The 15,544-nt window shown below is 33.6% G+C and overlaps 3 protein-coding genes across 3 annotated transcripts; 1 reads left to right on the plus strand and 2 right to left on the minus strand.

Moving 5' to 3' along the window:
- Nucleotides 1-2,257: 2,257 nt before the first annotated feature.
- Nucleotides 2,258-3,503, plus strand: LOC128994671 (cuticle protein 5-like). Its single transcript, XM_054419375.1, has 2 exons — nucleotides 2,258-2,272; nucleotides 2,925-3,503. The coding sequence occupies exons 1-2, from the start codon at nucleotides 2,258-2,260 to the stop codon at nucleotides 3,501-3,503; spliced, it is 594 nt and encodes a 197-aa protein (XP_054275350.1).
- A 1,868-nt stretch (nucleotides 3,504-5,371) lies between these two features.
- On the minus strand, nucleotides 5,372-11,902 carry LOC128983352 (uncharacterized). Its single transcript, XM_054402610.1, has 2 exons — nucleotides 10,915-11,902; nucleotides 5,372-5,937 (listed from the first exon to the last, which is right to left on the minus strand). Exons 1-2 carry the CDS (start codon nucleotides 11,699-11,701, stop codon nucleotides 5,678-5,680), a joined length of 1,047 nt encoding a protein of 348 aa, XP_054258585.1. The 5' UTR covers nucleotides 11,702-11,902; the 3' UTR covers nucleotides 5,372-5,677.
- A 118-nt stretch (nucleotides 11,903-12,020) lies between these two features.
- Nucleotides 12,021-14,785, minus strand: LOC128983638 (uncharacterized). Its single transcript, XM_054403008.1, has 3 exons — nucleotides 14,519-14,785; nucleotides 13,151-13,345; nucleotides 12,021-12,495 (listed from the first exon to the last, which is right to left on the minus strand). Exons 1-3 carry the CDS (start codon nucleotides 14,721-14,723, stop codon nucleotides 12,095-12,097), a joined length of 801 nt encoding a protein of 266 aa, XP_054258983.1. The 5' UTR covers nucleotides 14,724-14,785; the 3' UTR covers nucleotides 12,021-12,094.
- Nucleotides 14,786-15,544: the final 759 nt, after the last annotated feature.

Below are 15,544 nucleotides of genomic sequence, written 5' to 3' on the forward strand. Positions count from 1 at the left end.
ATTATACTTGGTAAGATCCACAAGTAGTCGAAAGGAAATCATGAGAGCATAGGTCGAGTAGTTCAAAAAAGTTTTCTAGTGGGAAAACACAGTGCTGCAAACTCGACCTCAAGAGGTCCGTCTTAGCCAAAACTTAACAATTAACAACCATCTTTTTCAGTCAAGTTAAATTTAGAATTTGTGTTGGGCTATTTCAAAGTGATGTCGATTTGTCGCAATTTTGTCAACACTAAATCAATAAAACTTGCTGTACTAATACATGTAGAGTTTATGTCATAAAGCCTCCTATAATTTTCAATCCCAGCAGGTTTATATAGCCTACAACGAATGAGCAGTTGTATTATGATTGTATTAGATGCCATTTTACTCAGATCTTACCGTAGTTGTGTGTTCGGATGCACCTTCTTTACGTCACTGATATCACACTTTACTCTCTCGTACTGCAGATGCCTCACTCACAATGCAGGCTCTCGTGGATCCCATAATACATTTTCTACACATAAATGTAACTCCTAACTGAAGCATTGTAGGCTTACATCTCATTTACAACATGTACGAAATTGTAAATGGTCCTTTTTTAAGGCCAATTAAAAAATTTGACTTAAAAACTGTCACAAAACGATAGCATCCCCTAAAATAACGAAAATGGCTTATGAACAGGAATTCAAACCATTCTTCTTACAATTACCGTAAGAACATTCGTCGATATATAGCAATAAAAATCTTAATAATTTAAGTAGTTTTTCAATTCAACAGCCTTATTAGGTAGCAATAAACTGGTTTTAAACACAATTTCTTTCGTGAACGTTATAAGGGCTAGGATTTTCTTAAATCAATGTTATTATTCTTGATAATATATTTAAAAGAAAATATAACCTTGTAGTACTTAATAAATTGGTTTACCTTATGGTTGCCATATTCTTGAACAAAATCTTGTAGTACTATTTCTATATTCTAAATTCTTATCTAATAGACTGCAACAACCAGCTTCTTGCTTTCGAATTTGTTTAGTTTAAAATTACTTAGTAATTTTGTTTGGATATGATTAACTTTAAGATATATGTAGGTTTTATCCTTTAAAAATGTTGATATTACTTATATTAAATAACTCCTTGATCGTGTGTGTTATTAAATTACCTAAAAATAAAAAAATACGTCACATATTTACACTTACTGTTTACTCACAAGGCGGTAAATACATATAAATGATTGTAGGTGGTGATCGATTTCGATTGGACACTCCAATCATTAATGAGATTAGCCTATTGAATCTGTTGTTGATTTGAGTTTCCAATTGAAATCGATTACCACTTATCTTTTATATTTATTTACCTTCTTGGGAGTGAAAAGTTTAACTGTAAATACATATTATAATTCTGAACAAAATGATACAACTGCCATGTCTGTAAAAATTACGGTTCAAAAGTTATTGTAAATTATGTCATTTTCCCATAAAAACCCCATAAAATAACAAAAAATAAGATTTTTGTAAAAAAGCTGGTTTTGATTTAACTCAATTTGATTTAACTCGATGTTAGGTTCCTAAAAATGTTAAAGGTTTTTTTTATTTGGAATTTTAATGGGGATTTTTCCCATAAAACTCTATAAAATAACGGAAAATAAGAAATTAATATGTTATGGTCCTTATAATAAAAAAGGCACAACACCCCATTGCTGTAAAAATTACTTTTCAAAAGTTATTGCAAATTTTGTGATTTTAAACTATAAAATATCATATTTACTCTTACCGCTTACTCATAATAAAGGTTGTTGACGAGCTTATGAAAGAAAGTATGTGTATGAATGCTGATACCATTTATTTAGGTATTAGTTTTGAATACAATTTTAGATACAAGAGATGGTAAAAGTGCTAAGTCAAACTATTTGCACAGAGAAATTGACTATCCAGCCGATGCTACAATATTGTATACTGTAGCTACTGTAATATTCACAATAAAAAAACTTAAAGCTTCAATCATATTTTTTAATGTATGTGTAAAAGTTTCATTTCTTTTAAATTTCAATGCACCATCCTTACCGTAACCGTAATTCGATTGGTATCAGATTTAAAATGTTTATAGCGTAATCATTTAGTTTGTGACCAGGTTTTTATTAACTGGTTCCACCCGAACAATACGTGGCTATGTGAAGCGTTTCCGATGTTTCATGTTTGTGAGGATGTATTGCTACAGACAATGTTGTATTTAAACCTCCAGTTGCAGTGTCGAAGCTATCAGTTCCTCACGACGGTTCAACAATGTACAGTGCTTGGGTAAGTAATGAGTTGCTCGACTTTGATAGTTAATTCACACAGTTTTTAACGTGTTCAATGTGTGCTTTTATTGCTATGCATTAAAATGTATTATCAAGGACAATACTGTATTCTATAGAACATCATTCTATAGTAAAATTGTTAGTAAAATATAGTAAAACAGTTACAATATCTAACCAAGTTTTAGTGTTAGTTAATTATTTTCCTTTATACAATGATGAAAAACAAGAAACTATACCTATGGAAAATAATTGTTGAAGAAGAAATGTACGATAAGATAGTTTCCCGTGTGTTAAGACATGTATAATGAAAGCTGTAGCATGGTTTAACTTATACAGTTCTCGTGTAATATTTGTTATAGAAATTCGTGTATTTGAATTTACTTAAACTATTTTTGTCATTTAAATTCAATCAGTATCTCAAGGGTTATATCACTTTGATACATTCTAGTTCTTCACATTCTAGTTCTTCAGCGGCTTACACAGAATCCTTCAAATGATTGATCTTTTTTCAGGTTTTGTATGTGTTGTAACATTTTTTTAAATGTAACAATTGTTTATGAGATTTATATGTTTACTGTACATTAAACGGGGGAGTCCTAAGGTACTACCTAATACCTACAAAACTGCATTATTTATAATCGTGTTCACAGGGTCATGTTCTTGTTGCTGTCCTGTACACCAACAGCGTGTACTGCAGCTACTACCACGGACCCACCGCCAATCCTGTCGTCCTTTACAACGGCTACCTGGCAGACACCCATGAGGTAGCAGCAGCCAAGAACGCTCATCTCGCCGCTCTAGCCAAGGAATCTCAATACGGAGGAGACTACAAATACAGTCATGGCCAGGAATACAGTGGCTTATATGACAGCCATCATGGAGACATCAGGTACCACGGTCCCACCGCCATCCCACACGTCCTGCATGACGGACACATCGCAGACACTCACGAGGTGGCCGCTGCTAAGGCTGAGCATTTCGCCGCCGTAGCCAAGGCCAAGGCTCACGGAGGCTACGGTGACCACTACAGTGGCAGATACGCCTCAGACTACGGTGCCGACCATGGACACTCATATCATGTGGCGCCTTACCATGGACCTCTCGCCAAGCCCGTGGTGCTCAAGTCCGGATACCTGGCAGACACTCATGAGGTCGCTGCTGCCAAGCACCATCACCTAGACGCGCTGTATAAGGCCAACCATCGCGGTCACTATGAACACAGCTATTAATCTAACCCTTTATCTCTGCCTGTAAATATACCGATATAAAATTTTAATTTACATTTATTTTAACTGTCCATTTTTATTCATACACCAAACCGTTAGAATTCGCTCTGATTAACTTACACACCAGAACTTGTTCTTTACATAATACTGAGTCACGGTTTGGTGAGTAATACATCTTACTAATTATTAACATTACTAGTGAATGAATGACATTTGAAGCTAGTCAAAAACACAGAACATTAACTACGCAAACTTTTATTTAAAAAGAAACAAATATATTTTCTTTTACTAGCTATTGACAGTGTTTAGTATCCACTATTCATCCAACGAAAATTAGTTACCTTGACAATACGAAAAAATATTATCACACAACAAATTCAACATTAGTCATAATTTTGATTTGAGGTCAAAAGGTTGTTTTGAAAACATTGTTGTTGTTTAATAATAGCAATCCAATAATTTAAAATAACCTTTCCCCAGAATACCATATATATTTGTATATTTAGCTATACTACCATCATGTTAGTCTAATTGGCGTTCAGAACATTCCTTATGTAAATTAAACATCATTAGTGTTTTTGCAAGTACTTCGTCTAGGTATGGGAACGAAGGAAAATTTGAAGAAAATCAAACAATGGAATTTGGATAGATCTGCCTTCAATCCGGTAGAGGCACTGGCATTCCATTACTGTGTGTATGACTGCTGTCTGATTTTCACGGGGAGCGGGAAATAAGGAAAATATTTATCAGTAAATTTTTAGAAAACTATATTTTTCCAGAAACCCAATTAAATATTTACGATTCCCAAACTTTTGAAATGTATTATAAAAATATAATCTCATACTAGTTTAAAAAATGTTACACTCAGGCCTAATTAAGGCGTCAATAAAAAATAGATGCACGAATTACCTAATTGAGTATCTATTTTACATAGGCATATTGAGGTCTTTTATTTATAATTGTAAGTCCTTACAATAAATTCGTACAATGACAGAATGAAGTCTGTATCCACTAGTTATCCTGAGCGTAAATCATTTACTAAATAAGTTATTAGATATAACCAACCCATAAGCAATTGATTAAGTTAAATGATCTAGTTAATATTCATTTAAGTGGTTGTGAAACTGTTTTGAACGTGTATGTTTTCAAAAGAACTTAGTAGGTATTAAAAACAAAAAAAATAAAAATAAATAGACATAATTTAAATGGTTTTATTTATAGATTGTTTCTTAAATCGTTATATAAGAGTTTTGGTAATTTAAAGTAGTTCAATTTAACTAATTAAGATAACATAGTAAAATCCTCTCAACCAGATGGTATTTTTACCTAAATATTAAGAAACGTTTACTACCAACCACTTTTTTTAAATGCTTTCAATTTTTGTAACTGGACACGTGCAATGATATATTCGTATTTTATTCAAACTTCTATCTTTAGTAAATTGTTTTCCCTCTGTAATACAATATTTTGTTCGTGTTTACCTTTTATTTTACGATTAGTTAACAAATTCATGAACAAATCCGGTCTGCTCAGTTGCGGAATGATTATTAAATAATGTATGCATTTGACCCTTTAAGACAGTATGTATAAAGATCCAAACACGTATTTGTATACACAAAAGGTTTAATTTAATAAATAATAAAACAAAAAATCAACAAAACATAGTAAAACATGCAGATAAATTTGTTTGTGAACAATTTTTCAATAAGTATGGTTAATAACTTGACCTATTGCATAGGCTCCGAAAGTTTATAAATTAAGGCTCACATGACATAGTAGCGCTTTGGTGTTACGCGTTGTGGCGCTTTAAGAATGGTTTCATGACGTTTGGAGGCGCTTGAGCTGTAGGGTGGCTGGGGGGTGGTGGCGAACAGGGCGACACCTAGCGACAGGAGGCTCACATGACATAGTAGTAGTTGCTGGGTAGCTGGTCTGGTGGTTGTGGCACTTGTGGAGTGATTTCATGACGTTTGGAGGCACCTAGAGCTGTAGGGTGTACTGTAGCGGCGAACAGGGCGACACCTAGCGACAGGAGGCTTACATGACATAGTAGTAGTTGCTGGGTAGCTGGTCTGGTGGTTGTGGCACTTGTGGAGTGATTTCATGACGTTTGGAGGCACCTAGAGCTGTAGGGTGTACTGTAGCGGCGAACAGGGCGACACCTAGCGACAGGAGGCTCACATGACATAGTAGTAGTTGCTGGGTAGCTGGTCTGGTGGTTGTGGCACTTGTGGAGTGATTTCTTGACGTTTGGAGGCACCTAGAGCTGTAGGGTGTACTGTAGCGGCGAACAGGGCGACACCTAGCGACAGCAGGCTTATCAAGAATGCCTTGCCGGACACTAGCGCCATCACGGCTAGCGCAGGAAGCATCGTCATCTTAAGCATCATCAGGAAAGGTAACAGCAGTTGAAGTTTCTTGGAAAGTTTTCTTCTCCCTAAGTACAAATATAAAAATTTGTTTAGATATTTCAATTGTTTAAGCAAGAATGTTACGAGACCCCTTATACCGATATGTCATTGCCCATCATGCCAGTTAGCAGATTCAAAAAATATACCAATAAAAGAAAACACATTGCCCAATGGCATGGTGTAAAGTTGACCAAAATCGTGTTTACTGTTAAGCATTTGTACTTGCTTGCCTAATTTCTGATATGGATCGACTGGCATGATGATTAACTAAAATGTAGACCAAATAAAACTAGTTTTTAAGTAATGTAAAATTAAGTAGTTTATTGAGTTTTTATTGAATGTCAGCTAGCTTGTTGATCAAGTGGCTTGTTAGTCAAATGACGGACGCCCAGTATTTTAACTACAGTAATGGATGGCTAAAAAAGAAATCATAAACTATCATAAATATTATATAGTCAGTAAAGTATTTCTATATATGAGTAACACTTCTGAAACGTATAAACTTTAAGATCATTCACAAATACATTTATACAAATTATAATTTCTACTATATGTTTTGTAACGTAAAAAACACTATACCTATCACATATGAAAACTCATTCATAAAATACTATTTAATAAATTATAACTCTCTAAATATACATAATATGGACAAATTTCTAAAACGAAACCACAAAAATTGATTTGATTGTGTGGCTTGTAAGTATAAGTGAGATATGTGTGTATGCCTGTAAACATTTATATTGAAAAGGGGAAGTTGGACATAATCAATTTAAATGGATAGTAGTTAAATCAGAATGCAAAATAGAAATTATGATTTTAACAACGATGTGTAGGGAGTCATTTGAATTTACAGTATTGCTGTCATAAAAGTAACGTTAATTAATTTTGCACTGCAACTTTGTTGTGTACCGATATGTTTTTGATAGTAGCAAATCTTATCATTTTAAGTAGTGTAAAAGGTTAATGGTTTTAAAAACAAATCTTACGAATCAATGATTTAATTATACATACACATTCTATGAACCTATACATAAGGGCAAGAATTCTTTATTTTCTATTATAACCGAACTTCTTATATAAAATACATATACTATAAACCGCATCTAATTGGAATGACAAAAACTACTAAAATATTCAGTGATGTGGGGACTTTCGTTGGAGTTATTGATCATTAAAATTGGACAGTTAGAGGTGAGCTACGAACCCCAACACAGTTTTAAATATAACTTTTTAGAAATCTGTTTTTATTAAAAAAGATTTATATCTCGGTTTGTTAACACATCACCAAGATCTTTCTGGTCTCAAGTTACACGGTAAATGTTTGGCTTTAAATTCATTTTTTGACATTTTTTTGACTTGTCGTTTCCCAAAATTACTGTAACTGAAAAGAAACGCAAACAAAATTGGATCTCAGAAGACCTGAAAAGTGAAAAAAGAACTACTACAATGAATTGGCCTTAAAACTTCATAGGAACGAAAATTCTGCCTTGAAATACGAGTTGAAACAAAACAAACTGAAATATAGGGTAAAATTAGTCAGAGCTAAAACAAATTATTTTGAAAATAAAATACAATAATCAGCCAATATACAAAAAACAGTATGGCAGATTATAAATTCTGAAGTTGGGAAAGGAAAGGAAACAAGAAATAAAAATATTACTTTGAAAGAAGGAAATTGTAGCTTAAGTGATCCTAGAACTATTGCTAACATGTTCAACAAATATTTTATGTTGATCAGGATGTCAGAGGCAACCAATGTGAGAGCAAGATTGAAAATCAAAGTCTTGTTGAAAATGAGCAATGTATTAAAGGAGGTTTTTATTTTAAATTTATTGATGCAGGGGAGATGGAAAAAGTAATTAACTATTTAAAAAACAAAAATTATGTTGGACACGATGATGTCCCTATTAAAGTTATAAAGCATGCCAAAACATGCCTGAGCTATATTTTAAGTCATTTAAATAAATTCATCTTTTGTATCAGGAATTTTTCCAAATCAATTAAAAAAATCTAAAATAATACCACAATAATAAAAAAGACGACCTAGAAACTGTGTCAAATTACCGTCCTATTTCTCTCTTACCAGTAATATCAAAAATTTATGAAAAAATTGTTAACTGTCAGTTATTAAATCATTTAGAAGAATTTAAACGATTAAATAATACTCAGCATGGATTTAGGCCTGGAAAATCTGTAATTACAGCAGCAGTATCATTCATAGAATCTATAATTGAATAGGTTGATAAAGGCGAGTTCACAATTGGAATTTTCATGGACCTAACTAAGGAATTTGATAGTGTCAACCACACTTAACTGATAGATAAATTACTCATTTTAGGGGTTACAAAAAAATCAATAAAATGGTTTCAGTCATACCTAAATAATTGTTGTTAGTTTGTAGAAATCACAAATAATTATGATAACAGAATTACAACATTTTCTTCTTAAACTGAAAGGGTTAAATGTGGTGTACCCCAGGGGTCAATTCTTGGCCCCCCTTGTTTTTATGTTATATAAATGATGCTGGTGGTGCACTCTCATGTTTACCTCAGAACAATCTTTGTTTTTATGCAGACGATACAAATCTCAAAGTATCGGCTGAGTCAGTGACAAGTTGAAATTTTAAGTTTTGTTGAATTGGCAAACATTGGAAACTTTCTAGAGCAAAATAAAAAATGTTTAACTTTTAAAACAAATCAAAATAAAAAGTTAATTAAACCAAATATCATGTATAATGCAGAAGAAATTGAACATAAACACAGTACACAGTTTCTAGGTTTAACTGTGGACCAACATTTAAACTGGGATGAACATGTTGATAAACTTCTTTCAAAATTATCTTCAGGACTATATTTACTCTCTAGAATGTTTTATTTTTGTAACCATAAAACATTAAAAAACATATACAGTATTATGCTAATGTCCATTCGCATTTATCCTATGGTTTGTGCCTTTATGGTTCAACCACAATAGAAAATTTGGATAGGATACTTAAACTTCAAAAAATAGCAATAAGAATAATTTTAAATTAGAACACAACGAAACAACCAAAAACTAACTCAAAGAACTGAAAATTTTTACGGTATATGGCCAATTTATTTACGACACAATTATTCTAGCAAAAAACTGCTTGAGCACCTCTGAGACAAATTATCACCCATACAACACTCTGCATAAAAAATTCCTTCTTTCAAGTAAACATAAATTAAAATTCTATGAAAAACCCATCCTATATAGGATTAAAAATGTTTAAGCATCTTCCTAATGAAATCAGAAATTAACAAAGCAGGAAGAATTTCATGAGAAAACTAAAACTTTATTTAGTAGAGAAAGCGTTCTATTCCCTGGAAGAGTATTTTTCCACCTCCCCTCTTAGCGTTAGTAATTGATTCAGTTTTGATTATTTTCATTTCCTGGTTCTTGGTTTTTAATGTAGATAATGATCCAAGATATGCAAATTTGTAAATTATTAATTTAAGATAGATTTAGTTGACGCCATTCGATGTACGAAACTGTCCTTTATGAATAAAGCATATTTGATTTGATTTGATTATTAATTACTAAATAAAATCTAACAAATTTAATATTAGTCATGGCCCTTCGTTTAACTTAAATTATGTTTATTTCAGGATTTGTCTTTGGTTAAAGACATATATCCCTAATTCTAAATGAATCCCGAAACTCTTTATGGACTTAAATTATTTATCAAAGTATTGACTTTTATTTTAGCTATGTATTACTTATTGGGAGCTATTCAGAACAGGGCATTTTCATCTTTAAAATTTCGCTATAAAAATAATTTAATGTTATTTGAATGTCTATGACTCATAATAAATTTGTCAGATTTTATGTAGTGATTAATAAAATTAAAGCTAAACATTTACTGAGTAATTTAAGACCAGAAAAATCTTGGTGACGTATTAACAACCCGAGATATAAATCTTTTAATAAAAACTGGTGTCTAAAAATTAAATTTAATATTTTTTGGGGGTTCTTAGCTCGTCTCTAACTCGTCCGATTTTATTGATCAATAGCTCTAATGACAGTCCTTTCATCATTGAATATTTTAAGGCAAGAATGAACTACAAGCGTTAAAAATGACTGGAGATATAAGAAAAATAAACTTTAAAACGTTTCAATATACTTTAAAGTGCGAAAAGTCCTTAAGAAGTGTATGGGGGAGAGTATTCGTTTGAATATATCTTGAAAACGGAAAAAATATATTTAAAAACGGATTTCGGCATTGAAATCAGCGTTAAAATCTAGTTGATGTGTCACAACAGTATCATTTCATGAAACAATTATTTATATCCAATATAGCGGATTCAAGATAGCAGCCAAAAACATGTTCCCTATCGAAATGAAGTACTGACCACCCGAATATCGGCAGTGGTCCAAAGTCAATCTCTCGTAAAATGTGCATACTAAATGTATGTAGTATCTTTTTTCAAACATTTTTCAATGTTGGGAAAAGCCGCCACTTTTAATCGTGATTTTAGGGGTTTTCCCATGGACCGATTTTTGGCAACTTTTAGTATGTCACTCTGCACACCAAATACTACAAAATAAAACCATAAAACTTTTTTTGCAACTTTTTTAAGGCCATACACTATATTTCTCATACTATAACTACAGTATTGTGTTATAACGCTTTATATATGCGCGTCCCTTGAAACATAAACATGTCTGATTTTGTCCCCGTACCACTGCATTTAAATATCCAAAACTGTAAAAATTCAGTAATTTACTTTCATTTCTTTCAAACAGTCCAAACTGATTTGGTTCTCCATACTATGCCATTCGTATATACCTGGAGGAATCAGATTCTTTAATACATAGGCCTATCTAGATTTTTAAAATCTATAAGTTAAATGATACTAGTAGCCTTACCATGTTTAATCTAAGCTAGGAGGTAGTGTTTACAAAATATATATATACAATAACCTATAGGGTTATTAGTTTATGTTAAATGTATTCTAAATAAGTAGCATTTCAATTACCTTCATCAATATCAGAACCCTCTATGTCGAAGCCTTGCCTGTCTTCTTCACGGTTGAACCGAGGATAATGCAGTTGAAAGGCTTGTAAAGAAGGTGTGATTTTGTCTTTAAAACTTTCACTAACGCAGGTCCAAATCCCTAGAGACCAGGGACACTCGAATACTCTCTGCAAAACCTCCAAGACATTTAAGTCATAACTCTTTTGGTATAATAAATCACTTTCGGTGGTTCGGAGTAAATTAGATGAATTGAAAAAGCTCATAGATAAATTCTGGTAATGTCCCCAATATTGTTTACTCAGATCTTCAGAAGAAAGATTATTTTCAGATTCATTGTTGGTTTGAGCTTTGTAATTTCCTGAATATATATCATTGTTGTCAGCATGCCAAGCTTCTTTGATGGTGTAATCATTTTGTGTTGACTTCAGATGTTGATTATCGGTGATAGTATTGGTTGTAGAGCTAGCAGGAGGATGGATAGACTTAAGGGGCGTTGAATTTACTTGCAGTGTTGAGGTTATTCTAGGAGGAACTGAGTGTATACTTTCGGCACTGCTATCCTTACTTTCTTGATTGTTTGGAGGGAATATCTGTTGATAAGCTGTACTGTCAGGGTTTGTCCTTAACTCTTTCGAGCCTATTGCCCGACCTTCAGAGATAATTTCTAATGGTGATCGGTTGTTAGACATTCTTATCATATCTTTAGTGATGATACTTGAGGAATACACGCACACAATACAAGCTATATACAACGACAAAAGAACACGCACACACATGTCTGGGAACATCTCACTTCAGCACAATGTTTCAACACTGCTGCTTACTAGATCCTACCCAAAGTTATATATGGACGAATTGTGTCAGGTCACTGTAGCTTAGTGGTAAGTTGATCACATCCTTCTAGTACTTGGCGTAAAAAAGTGAACAATTTTACAGTTGGAGGCTGCGATGGATTTATCAAATTAGGCATGATAACCCGTTATTGTCATGCTCTGAAATCATGTCGAGCCACGCGAAGCAAAGCCGGATATGTAGTGGTTCTTTTTATACAGCAATACAATAACTGTTTTAATTATGTTAATTTAGAGTATAAATTTATTTGGCAATATTATGTTTCGGATAGTTAATTAAGCAAAAAGGAAGTTTTATTTAAGTTTCTTAGATTTCATATGTGTTTATTTTCACATGGACTTTTTCTTGTCCCTCTCAGACCAAGAGAAGTCCCTGGAGCCCGTGCTAACGAAAGGCACGTCTTGGCGATATTTGCGTTGTGTTTTGTACAGCGCGTCCTCGAGAGCGTCAAGACTACCGAAGTGATGCCCAGAGGCTACAGAGAGGCCCTGATGAAGGCCGTAGCCCCCCGTGGCCCCGGCGTAGCTACCCAGACCCGCCCCTAGGTGCTGATGCTGGTGTAGGTTGTTGAAGCCCAACACGCTAGACAGTAGCAACGCAGCCTTGCTGATGAACAGAGCCTTCTTGATCAGCAGAATCAGGATTCCGAACACTATAGGCACCAGCGTCACCACATTCAGCTTGATGCCCAGGAGAATGGGCAGCAACGTTTTCTTCAAGATAAGCCTACCTGTAAGCCAGATATGTCATATAAATGTTTTACATAGATTATGTTGGACTTGGTAATGTTTTAATCGTCACCATTTAAGATAACACCATAAGGATATGTTTATTTATTTACATCGTTTATTTAAAAATAATTATTAACATAAAATTCCCGCTTGCATAAAATATTTTGTTTATGTTGCTAGAGCAATAAGACAATAACGATTATATATATTCGTACTTGTAACATTTGACGAACTAATTTCAGAGTACAATGAAACCGTCATAAATTACAACTAATGTTCTTGTTTTGGTGTTTATTTAACATTACGATCATAGCTATGCGAAGTTCATTGCGCTTAGCTATGATGAAAGAGTCCAAAAATGTTCTTACAAATTTATCTCTGTAATACTAGCAAAGCATGAAAGGTCTTAGGAAATAATTTTAAAATACATCATGATAGTTTTCAAGATGGGAACGATGTAGAGTTTACATAGATTTTAGTCGACGACGAACAACTTAGCAACCTGAACAATCAAGTTCTACTAACAATAGTTGTTACGTCAAAAATATCAACACCATGTCATTTATGAGCAAGCACAGCTGTAATCATTCCCGGCACTGCTTTAACTTAAGAAACGATCGATTTCACACGGATATCGGTCTACATGTATCTTACCTGTGCCCAGAGTACGGTCATCTACATGTTTGTGGCGGTCCAGTAGGAACTCTAGGATGCCGTGCCCGGTGAGGGTAGGTCCCACACGGAGGGTCAGTCCTGGGTACACCAGTCCGAGATCCCAGCGTAGTGACCGTCGCTCCAGGAACATCGCCGTCGCGTCCCACAAGGAACGGAAGTCATTGGGGTCGTGATCTACAAATTATTAAATTTTTAATAAACAGTTGTTTCAAAACTTAGTAAAATATTGATTTGTCAATATGTTTACTTTGTTTAGGTTAATCTTTGTGTACCAATGTTTATAGAGAGTATGAACAATATTTCAAGATACTAACAAAAACTAAGAAAATGCCTCCGTTGCAGAAAACCTGCAGACTAAACGAATGTCCATTTACCTGAATTGATATACAGTACAATTAAATATATTTAAATAACATTAGGTCAAACGAGTACCTTAGTTTGCTGCTAAAGGGAGGCTAATAAAGTGTGTTTTTATAAAATATTAATAGTTCAGTGTAAAATAAATAATTTTGCCAAGTTTTATCAAAATATATCCATAAACAAGCATCTACAACATTTTACAATATTATCGATGAGAATAAAATGGGAATTTTAAATTTTAAATTTTTTTTAACTTTATCCGTAGCATAAAACCACACAAAAACGTTTCAATATAATAACTTATTCGACTTTTAAGCTTTTTAAAATGGTCTGGAGATAAAATGGAAAATATTGTGTTTTGATGGTAAAAAATGAGAAAACAATTTTTACCCCATAGAAACCCCCGTTCCCATAGTCCGATGATGCTCTCTCTCTCTCTCTCTCTCTATATATATATATATATATATATATATATATATATATATATATATACTCATTTGAACGAATAGTGTTTTTTTCCCCTCTTGGGACATCAAAATGAAAAACTAAATCGGTCACGGGCTCAACTCTTAATATGAGAGAGACCCTACGGTAATAGCTACTTCATAGGGAAATTCGCTAAAATTGTCTGATTGCCACATTACTATCTTTAAAACCTGAGTTTAAACATGTATTATATTTAGCTTATAACAATGTATAAAAAATAATCGATTTTCTTCGTTGTCACACACAAAAAACGTAAACGTTTTATCGTAAAAATATTTAAATAAATACTTTAAAAATGGTATCATACAACCAACGGTAACCATATGATCAGTTTTTTGTTTCCTACTTACTGGTATCTGACATCTAGTTTTCAGCTTTCTACGTTGTCTACCAGCATTTAGTAAATATATTTTAATATTGTCCTTGCAAAAGAACCCCTGTTAAAACTTTTGCTATTTGCTTATTTTCTAACAAAGAAAGATCATTTTTAAGCCATCTCACCTATAGGAACTATTGTTCTGGCTGCCTGGCCGACGTCCTGCACTAGCTGAAGACCCTCTACCACCTCCAGGCCCCCACGCTGGTTGGCCTCCTCCAGGTACTCTAGAGCGCCAGCGTTGAGACAAGGTAATACAGGACCATCCTTGAGGCAGTGGTCTACCCGGTTCTCACTTCCTGCGGGGTCAACGTCAGGTCCTGGGGACATCACGGCCAGAGACCTCCATGTGAGGCTCAGGAACACCACACATTGCAACACCCGTGTCACCATCATCGTGGTGTGAGCATCCTCCTGTACAACAAGATCTACCTTTAATACGTAATGTTCATGGGAGTGAGGATTTTTTTTAAGCTGTAGGTATACTTAACCCCTATAAATCGCATACTAGATTGAATGTCGTTAAGAAGAATTCCTAGTAAAAAATACGTCCTTCTTCTAAGGACACGAACCTCAAAGGGGTGTGTTTAATCTCAGTTCGGATAAATATGCGTCAGCTGTCACATTATTAGCTTGTATATATGTACAAGCTGCTATACCCGTGCTTTGCAACGGGAAGAAAATGTGACCTAGAGAGCTATTAAAGTGGTGCTGATGTGTGTTTTAAAATACAGCAACTCTATGATTTAGTTTGAAAATATGAACCGATTTAAAAGCGTAAACCTACTTACTTTCAAACCCCTAATTTTTATGTTAATAGAATAGATCCCTTAGAATATGACCACATACCTTAGTGTAGCAATAGCACCAATTGCTTCATATTGATGCTTCATGAATGATATGTTTTACCATAATTCTTCAATTTTAGTCAAACCTCTTGACATGTAGCTTACTCTTAAATTATAAAATGAAACTTTAAGCAATACTTTACAAAACGTATAGAACCTCACTTTGAAACCAAACATAACCCTCCTCAATCTATATAGCTCACAACACACACATCTTTTTCGAGTAAACAAACACCAGTTCATTGTACTGACCAGCTTTTTCATTAACTAAATTAAATTAAATCATTTAAACATTGAAAGCAT

The sequence above is a fragment of the Macrosteles quadrilineatus genome, unplaced genomic scaffold, assembly GCF_028750875.1.
Source record: "Macrosteles quadrilineatus isolate MER2022 unplaced genomic scaffold, UCM_ALF_1.0 Scaffold_1__1_contigs__length_201487025, whole genome shotgun sequence".
Classification (NCBI taxonomy): Eukaryota; Metazoa; Arthropoda; class Insecta; order Hemiptera; family Cicadellidae; genus Macrosteles; species Macrosteles quadrilineatus.